This window comes from Pristis pectinata, chromosome 14 (genome assembly GCF_009764475.1).
Source record: "Pristis pectinata isolate sPriPec2 chromosome 14, sPriPec2.1.pri, whole genome shotgun sequence".
Lineage (NCBI taxonomy): Eukaryota > Metazoa > Chordata > Chondrichthyes > Rhinopristiformes > Pristidae > Pristis > Pristis pectinata.
In genome coordinates, this window is record NC_067418.1 from 50,978,509 (window position 1) to 50,998,186 (window position 19,678).

Consider the following 19,678-nt stretch of genomic DNA (forward strand, 5'->3'; position numbering starts at 1 on the left):
CACCGCCCTCCTAAAACGTGCCTTGTCAACGGTGGAAAAGGCTCTCGGGTGTCAGGAGGTGAGTCACTTGTTGCTGGCTACCCAGAGCCTGACATGCTTTTGTAGCCATAGTTTTTATTCAACTGGTTCAGTTGAGTTTCTGGTCATTGGTGACCCAGAAGATGTTGATGGAGGAAGTCTCAGTGATGGTAATGCCACTGAGTGTCAAGGGTGGGTGGTTGGACTTTCTTCCGTTGGAAGTACAGTGTACCCCCATGTCACGGCAGTTCAGGTAAAGGAAATCCGCCCTTATGGAATTAACAAACCACTATCAAAAATTTCAGATATGGAATAAAAGTTCACTCTTATGTAATTTATGTGAGGAAAAAAAAACACAAAACGCAGAAACAAAACAACAAATTTTGTCAAGGGTTCACGTTACTGAAGATCGTAGTATGGACATTTTCTGGGAACGCTGCCACTCCCTAAGGTGGGAGTGCATACTGTAGTCATTCCCTGACACCTTACGGCGTGAATGGAATTTGACACACCAGCCCACAGACTGCTTCATTTGCCGAGGAGTTGCAGGTGGAAGCAAACACTGTGCAATCATCAGCAAGCATCCCTAATTCTGACCTTACAGTGAAGTAGCAGATGATGGTTGGGGCCTAGGACACTGGCCTGAGGAACTCCTGCAGTGAAGTCCTGAGCCCATTACGATTGACCTCGGACAATTGTCCACCACCATTCAAGACTGGATATGGTAGGACTGCAGAGTGTGGAGCTAATCTGTTAGCTCTCTATTTTGCGCTGTTTCTGCTGTCTGGCAATGCATGTCGTCCTGTTTTGCAGCTTCACCAGACTGACAATTCACCATGTTTCACTACACCTGCTGTTGTGCTTCACGCTCCTCTTTGAAGCAGTGTTGATCCCCTGGCTTGACAGTAATGGTTGAATGAGGGATGTGTCGAGCCAAATTTCCTACCTGAGCTAGTCCTATTTGCTTGCCTCGGACCCACATCCCTCTAAACCTTCCCTACCCATGTACCTGTCCAAAACATCTTTTAACATTGTAACTGTACCCGCCTCTATCACTTCCTCTGGCAGATCATTCCATATACTCACCTCCCTGTGTGTGAAGAAACCTGCCTCTCAGGTCTCCTTTAAATCTTTCGCCTCTCACCTTAAACCTGTGCCCTCCAGTTTTAGACTCACCTACCCTGGGGAGAAAACTGTGACCATCCACCTTAGCTACGCCTCTCATCTTGCCTTTTTATGAATCTCTATGAGGTCACCCCTCAGCCTCCTTCATTCCAGGGAAAACAATCCCAGCCTTTCCAGTCCCTCTTCATAACTCCAGCCCTCCGGTCTCGGCAATATCCCTGTGAAACTTTCCTGCGCCCTCTCTAGCTTAGTTGCGTTGTTTATGCCAAATGTTACCTGCCACCTTGCAGCCCATGCCTCAATATGGTGTATGTCACAGAGAAGCAGAGGACTGCAGATAATCTAGATGAAAAACATGATGATGCAGGCCAGGCAGCATCCGTGGAGAAAAGCAGGCGGTCAACGTTTCGGGTCAGGACCCTTCCTCAGGACTGAAGATAGGAAAAAGGAAAAGCCCAATATATAGGAGGGAAAAGCAGAGCAGTGATAGGTGGACAGAAGAGGGGTGGCGGGGTGGGCACAGGGTGGTGATAGGTAGATGCAGGGTGGTGATAGCTAGAGACAGTGATGGGCAGGTGTGGGGGAGGAGGGGAGAGCAGATCCACCGGGGGATGGGTCAAAGGTAAGGAGAGAGAGGGGAAAAGGGGAGAGAAAAGAGAGAGAGGCTGGGAAAGGGAAGAAGCACGGTGGGGGTGGTGGGCGGGGTGGGGGTGTGGGGAAGGGGGGGTGGGGATTACCTGACGTGGGAGAATTCAATGTTCGTGCCATCAGGCTGCAAGGTTCCAAGATGGAAAATGAGCCACTCTTCCTCCACAGCACCTCATTTTCCATCTGGGAACCTTGCAGCCTAACGGCATGAACATTGAATTCTCCCACTTTAGGTAATCCCCACCCCCCTCCCCACCACCACGTTTCTTCTCTTCTTCCCTTTCCCAGCCTTTCTCTCTTTTCTCTCCCCCTTTTTCCCCCTCTCTCCTTACCTGGTGGATCTGCTCTCCCCTCCTCCCCCGCACCTGCCCATCACTGTCTCTTACCTGCATCTACCTATCACCACCCTGTGCCCACCCCGCCTCCCCTCTTCTGTCCACCTATCACTGCTCTGCTTTTCCCTCCTATATATCAGGCTTCCCCCTTTTCCCACCTTCAGTCCTGAAGAAGGGTCCTGACCCGAAACGTTGACCGCCTGCTTTTCTTCGTGGATGCTGCCTAGCCTGCTGAGTTCCTCCAGCATCATCGTGTCTTTCATGGTGTATGTCATGTTGCACACAGATTCATTTTCTTGAAGTTGAGAATGGAATTTAAACCTGTGCAATTATCAGCGGGAATCCCCATTCAGATCTCATGAGGGAAGGAAAGTTATCAATGAAGTAGCTGAGGGGTCTAAGACCCTCAAGAAATCCTGCAGCAATGTCCTGGGGCTTAGATTACTGACCTGCAAAGACTATAGTCTTGATCACAACATCAGAAGTTTGTATAATTGGAGAACGTAGTTTCTAGCAGGTTCATGTATTTGCCATCTTTTTCTTCAGGCGGTAGAGTTTGTGAATCTGGGAAGAGCTGTTGAAGAAGCCTTGAAGAACTGAACCAGATCAGATGGCAGCACCGTAACAACCAGACATTGGTGGTGCAAGGTTGAACAACCCAATGCTTAGCTTGGATGCCAATCTATCAGGTTGTTTTGTCCTGGATGGTGTCAACCACCCTGGGTGTTGCCAAAGCAACACTTTATCCAGGCAAGGGGAGGATCTTACCCCATGAGTTGTAAATGATGAAAAGCTTTGGGGATTTGGGAGGGGAGTCACTCACTGCAGGACACCCAGTCTCTAACCTGGTCTTACTGCCACAGTATTGATATGGACAATAGTGTTTCTCAAAAAGTTGAATGGGAACGACATGATGTGCACGGTAATCATAATAGATGCCTTAGTTATGAGAAGAAAGATCACCCTACTGAAAGAACCAATGAGGAAAAAAGTAACAAGCGGAAAAGCGGGAAGCTTTTCATCCATCATTTAATGATGGTAAAGATCTTGAAACACAGGAAATATTCTTATAAAATGTAACAGTAAAACATGCTTCGTATCATTTAAGTGCCTGATCTTGAGATTCCCATACCTCTAGGGCATCATCGCCATTCCAGGAGACAATCAATCCGATCTTTGCTGTAATGCGGGTGTAATTACTGACTTTCTCAATCATGATCCCAGAATGGGTAAAAGGAGGTGTCACTCTGCAATAAAAGGAACAAATTCAGTTTTCAGCATGGTTTCTAAGTTACTTCACTAACTGGCATAATGATTTTATGATTCGCAAAACATTTTGTTTTTTGCTGTTTTATTTCTTTGTTTCCATCGATATCTCTTCATCTGTTTTCTAATCTTGCAACTTGAACTGTGCACAGTATATGAAGGGCAACCTAAACAAGATTCAGAGCAAGTTTACCATAACGTAGTCATAGAATCACACTGCACAGAAACAGACCCTTCAGCCCACTGAGTCTGTGCCGGTCATCAAAGACTCACTGGCACTAATTCTACTCTAATCTGATTTTGTTCTCTCCATGTTCCCATCTACTTCCCCCTAATTCTACCACTCACCTACCCCAAGGGCAATTTACAGCAGCCAATTAACCTACCAACTGGACGTCTTAGAAATGTGGGACAAAACCAGAGCATCTTGAGGGAACACAGACAATCACAGGGAGAACATGCAAGCTCCTTATAGACAGCACCAGAGTTCAGGGTTGAAGCCAGGTTGCTGGAACTTTGAGGCAGCAGCTCTACCAGTTGTACCATTGTGTTGCTACTTCTCATTTCTGTCCCTCTTCATGTAAACGAGGGAAATCATGTCTGAAAAACCTCTTAGCTCAAAGAGGTAACCAAGAGGGTAGATGGGAGTAGGGCAGTGGATGTTGTCTAAATGGATTTTAGCAAAGCCTTTGACAAGATCCCACATGGCAGCCTAGTCTGGAAGGTTAGATCGCATGGGATCCAAGGGGAGATACCCAATTGCGTTCGTAATTGGCTAGATAAAAGGAAGCAGAAAGTGATGGTTGAGGGTTGTTTCTGGGACTGGAGGCCTGTGACTAGTGGCGTGCCACAGGGGTGATGCTGGGACTTTTGTTGTTCGTTATTTATATAAACGGTTTGGATGAACGTGTACAAGACGTGGTTAGTAAGCTTGCTGATGACACTAAAATAGGTGGTATCGTAGACAGTGAAGAAAGTTATCAAAAATGACAGGGAATCTTGGTCAGCTGGGTACGTACGCTGAAGATTGGCAAATGGCTTCCAATTTGGAAAAGTGTCAGGTGTTGCACTTTGGGAAGTCAAGCCAGGGGAGGACTACTACAGTGAATGGTCAGTCCCTGGGGAGTGTTGTAGAACAGAGGGACCTAGGAGTGCAAGTACACTAGCTCACTGAAAGCGGCGTCACAGGGAGACAGGGTGGTGAAGGTGTTTGGCACGCTGGCCTTCATCAGCCAGGGCACTGAGTATAAAAGTTGGGATGTTGTGTTGCAGTTGTGCAAGACATTGGTGAGACTTCATTTGAGTAATGTGTACAGATTTGGTCACCCTATCATAGGAAAGGCATCATTAAACTGGAAAGAGTGCAGAGAATATTTATGAGGATGCTGCCAGGACTCAAGGGCCTGAGTTATAGGGAGAGGTTGGGTGGGCTTGGATTTTATTCCTTCTTGGACTGCAGGAGATTGAGGGGTAATCTTATAGAGGTATATAAAATCATGTGGGTACTAAAAAAAAGGGGTCATAGGTTTAAAAATGTGAAAGATTTAAAAGGGCCCTAAGGGACTACTTCCTCTAAGAGTGGTCCGTATATAACAACATTTAAAAGACATTTGGATAAGTACACAAGTGAGGTTGTTAAAGAATACAGCAGGATATAGATCAGGTGGAAATTTAGGTGGAGAAATGGCAGATAGAGTTTAATCTGGACAATATATTTTCAGAGGACAAATGCAAGTAAATAGCTCCCTTAAAGTAGTAACACAAGTGGATAGGGTGGTAACAAAGGCGTATGGCATACTTGCCTTCATTGGTCAGAGCACTGAGTACAAAAATTGTGAGGTCATGTTGCAGTTACATAAAACTTTGGTTAGGCCACATTTGGAGTGCTGCGTGCAGTTCTGGTCACTGCATTACAGGAAGGATGTGGGGGCTTTGGAGAGGGTGCAGAAGAGGTTCACAAGGATGCTGCCTGGATTGCAGTGTAATAACTATAAGGTGTGATTGGACAAACTTGGATTGTTTTCTATGGAGTGTCAAGAGGCTGAGGCGTGACCGGATGGAAATATATAAAATTTTGAGAGGCATATATAGGGTAGACAGTTGGAGTCTTTTCCCAGGGTGGAAATGCTCAATACTAGAGGGCATAAGTTTAAGATGAGGGGGGAAAATTTTAAAGAAATGTGCGAGGCAAGTTTTTTTTACACAGAGAGTGGTAGGTGCCTAGAATGCTCTGCCAGGGGAGAAGGTGGAAGCAGATACAGTAGCAATGATTAGGAGGCATTTAGACAGTCACATGAATAGACAAGTAATAGAGAGATATAGATCTGGTGGTGAATCTGTGGAATTCATTGCCACAGAGGGCTGTGGAGACCAGAACAGTGGGTGCATCTAAGGCAGAGGGGTAAGGGGGGTTAAGGCATATGAGGAGAAAGCTGGAGAATGGGGTTGAAAAAAACCAGCCATGATTGAATGATGGAGCAGACGTGATGGGCTAAATGGCCTAATTCTGCTCCTATATCTTTTGGTCTTATGGACCACACCTGGGCAGATGGGTTTCGCTTAATTTGGCATCATCATTGGCAGAGACATCGCGGGCCGAAGGGCCTGTTCCTGTGCTGCACTGTTCTGTGCTATCCCAAGTTCTAGTCTCGTTCCCATCTCCCCGCATTAACACATCCATTACATCAGCAGTCACTTCCTTCAAGACCTTCCTTCAATCTGAGAAATAAACCAATATACAAGGTTAGTGAGAACTTTCTTGATGGATAATCCAAAAGTTCTGCTCCGAGTTGTTTGTAAGTGAGCGTAAGGGAAGTGAGCAAAAGACTGGAACCAGATGACCATTAATGTGGAGAGGAAGACTATGTTAATTTGGTACACTGAATTGCAGGTGTGTGCTACAGTGTTCCATGATCCTATACATCTCACCACACAACAGTGTACAGTTAGATAGTTAAATACTGAAAAAGGCAAATGAACGCACAAAGTACTTACACATTATCATCAACTGAAATAACTGAATTAATTATTTCCACAACCGATCCATCAATTTTCATGACAATTTGAGTGATGCTTGGATGGCCATCAACATTGGCACGCCTCAGCTGGATGTTGAATTGCTCATAAGCACTCAAACACTGGGAAGCGAAGACATAATTGCAGGTGCCAGGGAAATAATAAACATCTCCATCAAAAGTTTTGAAGTGGTACTTGCCCCAGGTACTGCAAACTCGGTAACTGTGGTTTGGATTGTGACCTATGAATTGAGAATAGTGTACAATTACTTTGAGGGGTGGTGACTTGCTTAGAGTTTTTCCAAAAGATATTACCAAAGAACACCAGGTTCTAAAGAATTGTATCTGCACAAGTAAGGTTATGTTTCTTCAGTTTTATACCTGATGAAGCAGTAATATTTGGAACACATTGTTTATCTGATTCATGGTTGTTTTCAGAAAGAAAAATCCACCAAGTGTACTCAGCACAGAAATTACACACAGTACACAACTGGTCACAACACACAGTACTGTGTACACAACACAAAGTTAGCCATTTAAACTCTTAGCGCATGCTTCATAAGCTGATTTTTTTTTTGTTTTAAGTTCTTAAACAGTCCAACCATTGGCTACCTGCTCCTCATTGCAATGTATTGGTGTTTCTAGAGAACTTACACTACACTTCCTCACCTCTTCCACTGTAATGATGCCGATAAGTTTAATTTCTGTCTCTTAACGAGACTGTTACTCATCTTAATCATGTTTCTCCCTCTCTGAAAAGCTGAATTAATTCAGGAATCAGAAACCACTCATATTTTTGGAAAGGTATGTTAGCATCCATCAAATTCATCAGCAGTATGCAAGAAAGAAATTCCCAGTTGATCAGTTTTCTCTCCGTTTTCTATCCTCCAGTATTTTCCGCTGTGTAATATTTATTATCCCTCTTTCTAAGTCTTGTTTTTTTTGCAGTTAGTGATCTTCTGAATGTTCTTTTTTGCTCTTTCTATGTGCCATGTGTTGTACAAAACATCTTTTCTCCCACCTGAGTCCTCACTAAGATTTTTCATACTAGTTCTTTACTCAGATTTGAAGATTTTGTGAGTCTTCTCTTCTGAAATCTGTTGACTTTTACAAGAGTGTAATATTGACCTGCCACTACTTGTTCATTAATTCAAATTTATTATTTTGAAGCATTACAATATCCTAGCTATGAATCTTAGCCAGTAATATGTTTCTCAATTTTCATAAAAGAAATTGTTTTACACTGGAAAATAATTTTGCTTATAGTGTTGTTTAGTTACTTGTAAAAATTGGTGCTGATGGTATTCCAGGAAGCAGTACCACGTTCTTGTTAACCAAACTGGGTTCAGATGCTTTGCCTAAAAACACAAGAAAAATAATATTTTAATAATGAACCACAAAAATGTGAATTGCCTCATGTTAAAAAACAGTGATTTAGTTTAACAGTACCCCATTGGAAGAGGGACCCACTTATCAATGTCAAGTTATCACATAGTTACAGAACATGACAAAGAAGCCAGCTTCTCAACCTTTCATCATGTCCATCCCAGCCACAACAGAACAATTTCAGACTAATGTCAATATTTCTGCTTTCAACTTTCAAGTTATTACGAAAGTCTGGAAAGAAAAGACCATTTTCCCTGGAGCATAAGAGGCTGAGGGGCAACCTAATAGAGGTTTATAAAATCATGAGAGGCACAGATAGGGTGGATGCGCATAGTCTTCTTCCCAAGGTAGGGGAGCCTAAAACTAGAGGGCATGGGTTTAAGATGAGAGAGGAAAGATTTGAAAGGGACCTGAGGGGTAAGTTTTCCACACAAGCTGTCAGAGGAAGTGCCAGAGGTGGGTACAATTAAAACATTGAGAAGACATTTGGACAGGTACATGGATAGGAAAGGTTTAGGAGGACATGGGTTTAGAAGGACATGGGCTAAATGGAGGCAAATGGTACTCGCTTAGATAGGCACCTTGGTCAGCATGGACGAGTTGGGCCAAAGGGCCTGTTTCCATGTGTTATACCTCTATGACTCAATGCACCCCTCTGCCTTGGTTGTCCTCTGCAAATACACTGTTTCCTATTTCTCCCGATTGAATTCCGTTTGCCGTCCTCTGCCCACCCTGTGCATTAATATCTTCCTGAAGACCACTTCCTCAAAATTAACTGCATGGCCAAGTTTATACTCACCGTGCAAACTGAATTTACAAATCTCATGGACCCAGATTTACATTTGACCCTGTTTCTGGGAATGTGATCATCTCTGCCAAGGCCAGAGGCTAATCGGTTTGAAAAGTTGGTGCTGGTCCACTTTCTGGAACCTTCTGGTGAAGATGCTGCCAGAATACTGTTCGGCAGGATCTAGACCCAGTCATCATGAGGTAACATTTCCAGGTGTGACTTGAAGGGCTTCCCATTCCACGTTCCGTTCTTGCTCTCCTTGGTAACAGATCGCAGGATTGGGAGGCTGCAGCAGCAGCTATGAGTAACTGAAGGCTGTGTGGAGGCCGTGAATGTTTAGTGCAGTGGATGGACATCAGCAAAGTGGGTTGCTTTGTCCTGGATAGTGTCGGTGATTCAACTCCCTTGGATATTCATGGTGGGAACTAATTGAATGTCATGAGGACACTCTCTTGTTGGAGACAAGTCTATGGCACGGAAGTAACTTGTTGTGCATTGGGCCACACCTGAATGTTGTCCAGGTCTTGCTGGATGCAGGCATGGGCTGCATCTACATTACTGACAGCAGGGCCCGCACATTGGGGTCCTGCAGTATTCCGTAGTAGAAAGCCTTCAACTGTCTCAAATATCCATCGACCACGACCCTTCGATTATTGCCAGTTTTGGATTCAGCTTACAGTAAAACAGAACATTCTGCAAATATGTAGCAGATCAAGTGTCATCTGCGGGCAGAGAAATTGACCTGACATTTTCCAACATTGGTGGGTATCTGCAGGGCATTTTGAGAATGGTGTGCACTGCAGTCATGGACTGCTGGTGGGAGAGGAAGGTGTGGCTTCTGTATCCTGCAAGGTCTTGAGCTCCTCCTGTGTGCAGATGGGCTCACCAAGTAACTGGAAAGTATTCCATCACTTTATATTGAGGATAAACAAATGAGTTGGTAACAGGTCAGATTTGATTTGTACTGCTTTTTGCTTTTAGCTCACTCTGTAGCTGTACTGGAACAGCCAGGCTAGAGACATGATTAGTTCTGGAACACAAGTTTTCAGCATTCCAGTCGCTATTGTCTGGGCTCACACACATTCCACTCAGCTGTCTCCCAACAGCACATGGAGTGGGTTGAATTGGTGAAAGACTGGAAGTTTGGCTTCCATGACAATGTAGACCTCAGAAGGAAGCCAAGGTGGACAATCCACTTGTTACTCAGTAGAAGATGGTTGCAAAAGGTCGAGTCTTTTCTTTTGCTCAGATGCTGGGATCTGTCACTGTTGGAAACGGAGTGCTCATGGAGTTCCCTCCTCCTGTGGTTTGATCTAGTCTGTTGGCTCTGAGATCATTTACCTCCGTCCTCGGTATACTATTTTCTGTCGTTTAGCATGGGTGTTGTCCGGTGTTGTAGCTTCACAAGTTTTATTCTAATTCCTAAGTTCCTGCTGCAGTGCTGCTCTACACTCCTGATTCACCCATGATGGATCTCCTCACTTGATGGCAATGTAGAATGAGGGGTGGAGTAGAGCTGAATTCTCTAAATTTAACATTTTATGGAACCTCCACTGACCAGAAACTTAATAGGAGCAGCCACAAAATGCATTGACTCCAAGAGCAGAATAAAGGCTGAGTATTCTGACTCCCTCAATCTTTTTTGTTTCTTACAGGCTACGTCAACATTGTAATGGAATTCCCTCTACTTGTTCCTATAAGTGCAGCATCAGGACAAAGCAGCTCTCTTGGTTCACCACCATAATCTTTCACTCTCTCCACTGCCAAAGCACTGTGGCTACACTGAATAGCAACTACAAAATGTTCCACCACAATCACCAAGATTACTTCAACATTACCTATTCTTCTTTAAGATTTTCCAGTTTAGATTAAAGACTATTTACATATTCCAGAAATTTTGTGTGGATTTCCATCATTTTCTCTCTTTATGACGACAATACATCAATACCAAAGATAAGATCAGCACATTTAGGGGAAGATGATGAATGCCAAAGAATGTTACTTTTAAGTAGAAATATTAAATGTGAAAATTCTAATGTATCTTGAAAACATAGTTCCTCACATTTCAACAAAAATCATCAACTAATTTGGAATTTGTATTCGAGCTAATCTGTAGAAATTCATCAAGAATATGCGTTAATTTTTTGTATAATAATCAATAAACCCATTATTCAATAGAACATAGGCTTCACGAATATTTAAAATTGTTCTTGCACACTGGATCGGTAAGTCATTTTCAGAGTGATTTTCTGCCCCTCAACAGCATTGTCAGTTAACGTAGCCTTGCAACAGAGCCATAAGACATACAATTTGTTCAGGCCAATAGAATAGTCTTTTATTTTGCAAAAATAAGGACCTCATTTACAAATTATATTTTTTAAATTATTGTAAAATTATGAAAAGAACATTCTTACGTTTTGAGCTGCTCCAACCATAAGAGGATGAAATGATCAGGATTAGGATCCATCCTGATGAAATCCTACTTGTTGTCATCTTGGTGAGAACTCGGTATGAGGTACCGAGGTTCACGTAGGACGTCGATTACCTGTGGCTCAGTCTTTTATACAAGAAAATTCGGCACGTGTCCAGATTGCGAGTGACTATCGAGTGGGGCTCATGAAGATAGAATTTGTTTTATCCCCAAGTGTAAACAGCAAACCAGTACTGAGATCTGATTTAAGCAAGATTGTTTGCTAAATGGGAGTAGGAACTTTGTGGTTTGTTTATTCAATAAGAAAGAAAAAAGATAAAAGAAATAACAATGAGAATGTAACTGACAGGTTGATAAGTTATTTTCTAATTTGAAGCTATTTGTTAACCATTCTTGAGAAACGCAGAAACTTTTTTTTCAAAATTCACTGATTCCCACAACGAAACTTAAACCTGAAAATGTTCCTTTACAACTATAAATGTCTCCACTGATACGAGGGTACAATCTTCAAGCTATTTTCATAAATTTCCCAGAATTTCCCAAAAATTGACATTTAAATGTATAATTCTACACAAACAGTTCAGGGATAAAAATGCTGCAGTCGTTTCTATGTTTTGTGAGTACACACTTCTGAATTTAAGATGAACACAAGTCATTCTGTACACAAGTTATATTGTTATAGAAGTGATTGATCTGAGCATTAGTTGCAAGAAATGAAAGGATTCTGTCCTCCAGCTCTGATATTCCTTTTCACGCCAGCACAAAGATAACTATATTTATTGGAAGTATAGTGAAATTCTTGACATCTGAAAACTTATCAGATTATGGCAAACATCTTGTTGAATTGAGTCATGGATATATAGAGCACAGAAACAGGCCCAAGCTTCAAACGACCTCAACCCATTTACACTGAACTTGTTACTCTCTTTTTATTCCCCCCACATTCCCTTAGCTCCCTCTAGATTTTACCACTCACCTACACACCAGGAACAACTTTCAGCTGCCAATTAACCAACCAACCTGCTGGCCTTTGGACTGCAGGAGGAAACCAGAGCACCCGGAGGAAGTCACAGGGAGAACGTGCGAACTCCACACGGACAGTAACTGAGATCTGGACTGAACTTGGGACTCTGGTCACTCTGGAGTCCCACAACACAGAAACAGTCCCTTCAGTCCACCATGCCCATTGTACAGAGAACACATAGAACATTACAGCACAGTACTGGCCCTTCGGCCCACAATGTTGTGCTGACATTTTATCCTGCTCTAAGATCTATCTAACCCTTCCCTCCCACATAGCCCTCCATTTCTCTATCATTCATGTGTCTATCTAAGAGTCTCTTAAATGTCCCTAATGTATCTGCCCCTACAACCTCTGCTGGCAGTGCGTTCCACACAGCCACCACTCTGTGTAAAAAAAAACTTACCCCTGACCTTCCTCCAATCACCTTAAAATTATGTCCCCTTGTGTTAGCCATTGTCGCCCTGGGAAAAAGTCTCTGACTGTCCACTTGATCTATGCCTTTTACCATCTTGTAACCTCTATCAAGTCACCTCTCATCCTCCTCCTCTCCAAAGAGAAAAGCCCTCGCTCACTCAACCTATCCTCATAAGACATGCTCTCCAATCCAGGCAACATCCTGGTAAATCTCCTCTGCACCCTCTCTAAAGCTTCCACATCCTTCCTGTAATGAGGCGACCAGAACTGAACACAATACTCCAAGTGTGGTCTAACCAGAGTTCTATAGAGCTGCAACATCACCTCACGGCTCTTGAACTCAATACCCCGACTAATGAAGGCCAACACTCCATACGTCCTCTCAACAATTGTACTTGGCCCCAATCACCCATAGTTGATCAGCGGCCTTTGTTGTCGAGGGAGGCCGCATGCCTATGAGCTGCTCCACCGCGCCACTGTAATGGAACAATGCTGGGATAGATTTTGTTAAATTTAATTGCCCAAATTAAAATAGGGTAGCAGTTAGCGCGACGCTATTACAGCACCAGCGATCGGGGTTCAATTCCTGTCGCTGTCTGTAAGGAGTTTGTACGTTCTCCAGTGTCTGCATGGGTTTCCGCCGGGTGCTCTGGTTTCCTCCCACACTCTAAAGACATACGGGTAGGTTAATTTGGGGTTTAAAAAATGGGCGGCGCGGACTCGTTGGGCCGGAAGGGCCTGTTACCATGCTATAAATAAAATTTAAATTTTTTAAATTTCACACTAAAGCTATCCTCTGCATCTTTTCCCATTTCCCACATATTTAGCCAATAAAATCAACGATTGTCCTCTTGAACTTACAAGGTCTGTAGGAATAGAGAAGCTGGACTTATGTTTCAATTCATTTCCAAGGCAGGATGGTGTTTGGAAGGAAACCTGTGCCCGCTGCCCTTGGTCTTCTAGGTGTTGAGGTCATGGGCTTTGGGAGGTGCTGTCAGAGTAGCCCATGCAAGTAACTGCAGTGTGTCTTGTGGATGCTGCACACTGTAGCCATGCCGGGCTGGTGGTGCAGTGAATGAATGTCCAGGATGGATGGGCTGCCGGTTAAGCAGGTTGTTTCTCCTGGATGCTGTTGAGTTTGTTGGGTTGTTAGAGTGCACTCAGGCAGGTAGAGAGCAACATGTGCCTTGAAGATAGCGGAGAAGCCTTGACGTATCAGGGGGTGTGTCACTTGCTGCAGGACTGCCAGTAGTGTAACGGTTAGTGTGACGCTATTACAGCGCCAGCGACCCGGGTTCAATTCCGTCCGCTGTCTGTAAGCAGTTTTACGTTCTCCCAGTGACTGCGTGGGTTTCCTCCGGGTGTTCCAGTTTCCTCCCACATTCCAAAGACATACAGGTTGGGAAATTGTGGGCGTGCTATGTTGGCGCCAGAAGCGTGGCGACACTTGTGGGCTGTCCCCAGAACACCTTACGCAAAAGATGTATTTCACTCTGTGTTTCGATGTACATGTGACTAATAAAGAGATCTTATCTCATCTTATCTTATACCCAGCCTCTCACCTGCTGCTGTGGCCTTAGTATTCATGAGGCTGGCCCGTTTTGTCAATGGTAACCCCAGAACACTGATGGTGGGAGACCTGGTGATGGGAACAGCTTTGAATGTCAAGGGCAGGTTTGTAAACTCTCCCAGGTTGGAGATGGTCATTGCCTGGCACTTCTGAAGTGGAAATGTTACATGGCACTTAATAGCCCATGCCTGAACGTTGTCTAGGTCTTGCTGCATGCAGGCGTGGGCTGCTTCACTGGCTGAGGACTGTGAATGGACTTGTATTGGTATTGGTATTGCTATTGGTTTATTATTGTCACTTGTACCGAGGCGCAGTGAAAAACTTGTCTTGCATACCCATCGTACAGATCAATTCATTACACAGTGCAATTACATTGAGGTAGTACAGAGTGCATTGATATAGTACAGGTAAAAACAATAACAGTAAAGTGTCACAGCTACAGAGAAAGTGCAGTGCAATAAGGTGCAAGGTCACAACAAGGTAGATTGTGAGGTCAGAGTCCATCTCATTGTATAAGGGAACCGTTCAATCATCTTATCACAGTGGGGAAGAAGCTGTCCTTAAGTCTGGTGGTACGTGCCCTCAGGCTCCTGTATCTTCTACCCGATGGAAGAGGAGAGAAGAGGGAATGACCCGGGTGGGTGGGGTCTTTGATTATGCCGGCTGCTTCACCAAGACAATGAGAGGTAAAGACAGAGTCCAAGGAGGGGAGGCTGGTGTCCGTGATGTGCTGGGCTGTGTCCACAACTCTCTGCAGTTTCTTGTAGTCCCGAGCAGTTGCCGTACCAAGCCATGATACATCCAGAGAGGATGCTTTCTATGGTGCAGACGTGAGTGAGTATCCCTACTTTTGCTGCTATGATGGAAGATCATTGATGAAGCAACTGAAGATGGTTGGATCTGCGATGTCCTGGGGCTGACAACCACAAGCATCTTTCTTTGTGTGAGCTATGACTCCATCCACACAGTGTTTCCTTTTGATGCCCATTGACTTTGGCCTTATCAGGGCTCCTTGATGCTACACAGTCAGGATACTGCCTGGATGTCAGGGCCAATCACTCTCAGCTCAGATCTGGAAACGTTGAACCATGGCTGTGGTGGGCTTTGGATCCGAGTGGTCCTGGTGAAATCCAAACTGGGCATAGATGAGCAGGTTATCAGTGAGTAAGTCCTGCTTAACAGCACTGTCATCGGCAGTTTGCATGAGTTTGCTGGTGATTGACAGCAGACTTCCTCTGGATGCTCCCACGTTCCAAAGACTTACGGTTAGGAAGTTGTGGGCGTGCTATGTTGGCGCCGGAAGCCTGGCGACACTTGCGAGCTGCCCCCCAGAACACTCTACGCAAAAGATACATTTCACTGTGCGTTTCGATGCACATGTGACTAATAAAGATCTTATAAAGATTATATTAGTGACATGTGCGTTTCGATGCACATGTGACTAATAAAGATCTTATAATAAAGATCTAATATAGATTCGCTGGATTGGATTTATACTGCTTTTATTGAAGGAATACCTAGGCAAATTTCTGCAAATGCCAGTGATGGAATGGCTTAGATGGAGACATGGCAACTGGAGTGTGGGTCTTCAGCTGGCATGTTGTCTCATTTCACAGCCTATGATGTATCCAATTTCTTGATATCACGTGGAGTGAACCAAATCGGCTGAAGACATACCTGTGTGATGGTGGAGATCATCTCTTCAGCACTTCTGGCTGAGCATGGCTGTCAATGCTTTGGCCTATCTTTAGCACTCACGTGCTGGGTCCTGCCATCACTTAGGACGTAGTTGGATCCTCCCCTTCCTGGTAGTTGCTCGGTCCACCACCATTCACAACCACGTGTGGTAGAACTGCAGGGCTTCGTTCTGATCCATTAACCGTCAGGTTGTTGCACTCTGTCTATCGCATGGAGTGCAGGTTCACCAAGCTGGAAGCTTATCATGTTTAGGCATGCCTTGTGCTGTTCCCAGCTGCTGCACTCCTCACTGAACCAAGGTTAATGCCCCAGCTTGGCTGCAACGGTTGAGTGAGGGGTGTGCCAGGCCATGAGGTTATGGATTGCGGCTATGAACATTTAAGATTAAGATTATCTTTATTGGTCACACGTACATCGAAACACACAGTGGAATGCATCTTTTGCGTAGAGTGTTCTGGGGACAGCCCGTACGCCTTTGGAATGTGGGAGGAAACTGGAGCACCCGGAGGGAACCCATGCAGACACACGGGGAGAACGTACAAACTCCTTACAGACAGCGGCGGGAATCGAACCCGGGTTGCTGGTGCTGTAACAGCATCATGCTAACCACTACGCTGCCGTCCCTGCACATTTCCACTGCTGATGGTCCACAGTGTCTCCTGGATGCCCTGTTTTGAGATATCATTATGTGTTCCGAGTCAATGTCAATGGAACAATATTAAAATGACAGATTGGCCTCTTCTCTCGTTAATCCCTCAACATAATGATCTGGAAAACCATCTCTTATCTGCTCCATAAATTCACCTTCTGCACTATTACTTCCAACTTGGTTTATCTGGTCATGTGTAAAGTCCCCCCATGATTGTTCTATTGTTACCTGCATCTCTAATTTTCTGATGTATACTCAATAAATGCATAAATCTATACTGCATTTCCTACCACAGTCGGGGGGCCTACATAGTGTATGTTCAGAACAAAGACTGACAGATTTTTAGTGATAGAGAGATAGAGCACAGAAACAGGCCCTTCGGCCCATCATCCCGTCTGACCATCACACACCCATTTACACTCATCCCACATTAATCCCATGTTTTGTTCTCCCTCCGTTTCCACCAACTCCTCCCAGACTCTACCTCTCACTTACACACAGAGGACAATTTACAGAAGCCAATTAACCAAGCAATCTGCATGTCTTGGGGATGTGGGAGGAAACCACAGCACCCAAAGGAAACTCACACGGTCGCAGGGAGCACCATGCAGCGGCTCTACTCTCTGTGCCACTCTGTCAGCCATTAATATTACTGAATAGCAGAGCAGACACAAGGGGACACAATGGCCACCTCCTGCTTCATAAGCAGGCCCTTCAGCCCACCCACGTCCATGCTACCCATCTAACTAATTCCATTTACCAGCACTTGGTCCATAGCTTCTACGCTTTGGCAATTCAAGTGCTCATCCAGGTGCTTCTGAAATGTTGTGAGAGCCCCTTCCTCCACCACTTCCCCTGGCAGAATGTTCCATATTTCAACTGCTCCCCCTCCGGTCACCTCTCCACCTCACCATTAACATGCCCTCTGGCCTTCGACATCTCTGACATGGGGAAAACCTACTATCTACCCTAACTATGCCTCTCATAATGCTGTACACCTCTGTAACGTCCCCACTCAGCTCTGAGGAAAACAAACCCAGCTTATCCAGTCTCTCCTTATAACTGGTGACATACTGTGTTAGGACTTACAATCAGGACTAATCAGCCCACACCAGGACTTTCACCGAGGGAATTCAGAAATCGGCAACCCTTGCAGGGAGGAGTGAAATCACAGATTGAGGAGTTAGAGCAATTGCTCCAGTGTTCACAAGCTCTGTCGAGTTCTGGCCATCAAGCATTGCTCACTATAAACATACCAGGGAATCCCCAGATTTGCTCGAGTCACTGAAGGTGCCATGTAAATGGAGGCTGTAGTAGTTGTAGCACAGCATTCAGCCCATGGAGCCTCAGGATCAATTAAATGCAACAGCTCCCCAGCATCTATTATTCTGTGCCTGTGTAACTTCTTGTGGTCTCTTCAAAACCTCCACTGATGTATTCTTGCCACTCTGAAAGCCACAACTGCCTGAGAAGCTCTTTCAGATATTCTGACACTAGAGCCATTTCCTGGAGTATGTCAGTGCCAAGAGCCTTCTGCAGCTTCAGAAGTTTCATGTAATGTACTGCAGGTATGGGGAATGCATTCCCCGATCATTATAATCGTGTGTGGAAACTGAATCACTGCCAACAGATAAGACCCATCTTCTTGAATTGTGTTCAGAAGTCAGTGTTGAGGTCAGAGCTCCTTTGCTCCATGACTGTGGATGCCACACCTCCCTCTACCTTTCCCTCGCGTGCAGCACTAGGGTTTTCCCTTAACTTCTACCACAATGTCCATATCTGTACTGAGAAACTCACCTAGTGATAAACCTTTAACTCTTCCAACTTCTTAATTGCTCAGAAGCATATGTCTCTGTGTGGGTGCTTGTACAGGGAAGCTGTTGCAAAACAATTACAGGTAAAATGTATGTCTTTGAGTGGTCACTGTAGCAATGGTCCTCTTCCTCCAAGGCACCCATCATAATATGAAAGGCAGTGGTACTTGAATAACAACATAGAACATAGAACAGTACAGCACAATACAGGCCCTTCGGCCCACCATGTTGTGCCGACCTTTAAACCTCGCCTAAGACTATCTAACCCCTTCCTCCCACATATCCCTCGAACTTAAATTCCTCCATATGCTTATCTAGTAATCTCTTGAATTTGACCAACGTACCAGCCTCCACCACTGCCGCAGGCAGCGCATTCCATGCCCCAACCACTCTCTGGGTGAAAAACCTCCCTCTGATATCTCCCTTGAACTTCCCAGCCATTACTTTAAAGCCATGTCCTCTTGTATTGAGCACTGGTGACCTGGGAAAGAGACGCCGGCTGTCTAATCTATCTATTCCTCTTAATATTTTGTATACCTCTATCATGTCTCCCCTCAACCTCCTTCTCTCCAAAGAGTAAAGCCCTAGCTCCCTTAGTCTCTCCTCATAATCCATACTCTCCAAACCAGGCAGCATCCTGGTAAATCTCCTCTGCACCCTTTCCAATGCTCCCACATCCTTCCTACAATGAGGTTACCAGAACTGGACACAGTACTCCAAGTGTGGTCTAACCAGAGTTTTGTAGAGCTACATCATTACCTCGCGGCTCTTAAACTCGATCCCACAACTTATGAAAGCTAACATCCCATAAGCTTTCTTAACTACCCTATCCACCTGTGAGGCAACTTTCAGTGATCTGTGGATATGAACCCCCAGATCCCTCTGCTTCTCCACACTACCCAGAATCCTGCCATTAACTTTGTACTCCGCCTTGGAGTTTGTCCTTCCAAAGTGTACCACCTCACACTTCTCCAGATTGAACCCCATCTGCCTGTAAGTGCAAGATACTTCATCATAAATGCAAATTTAGAATGCAAAGAAGCTGACCACCTACTCAATGGGCAACTGGAAGTGGCTGTGCCAGAAGTTCCCACACCTCGAAAAATAAATAATTCAAGACTAAAGATGCAAGAGACGGCAGATACAGAATCTGGAGCAAAAAACAAACTGCTGGAGGTACTCAGCGGGTCAGGCAGCATCTGTGGAGGGAAAGGAATGATCGACATTTCAGGTCGAGACCCTGCACCAGGACTCATGATGTTAGGGTCTTGACCCGAAACATTTACCGTCCCTCTGCCTCCACAGATGCTGCTCGACCTGCTGAGTTCCTCCAGCAGTTTGTCTTTAATTGAAAAGTAAGGTGGAGCAGCAGTTCTGACTCAATCGCAAGACATTTAAAAGATAAAAAGCAAAGAATGACTTTAAGTAAGGCATAAGTTATGGGCCTATATATAGAACTTTTCACATCCCCTGCAAAATTTCCCAAAGATTTTTTA

The 19,678-nt window shown here is 44.6% G+C and overlaps 1 protein-coding gene across 1 annotated transcript in view; it reads right to left on the bottom strand.

Moving 5' to 3' along the window:
* LOC127578014 (mucin-2-like) overlaps positions 1-14,236 on the bottom strand; it is a 166,305-nt gene extending 152,069 nt beyond the window's left edge. The window contains exons 1-4 of the mRNA XM_052029720.1: positions 14,014-14,236; positions 9,142-9,254; positions 6,387-6,529; positions 3,259-3,373 (exon numbers count right to left, since the gene is read on the bottom strand). Of these exons, the coding sequence (XP_051885680.1) occupies positions 3,259-3,373; positions 6,387-6,529; positions 9,142-9,254; positions 14,014-14,236 (594 nt within the window). The remainder of the gene's footprint in view (positions 1-3,258; positions 3,374-6,386; positions 6,530-9,141; positions 9,255-14,013) is intronic.
* Positions 14,237-19,678: the final 5,442 nt, after the last annotated feature.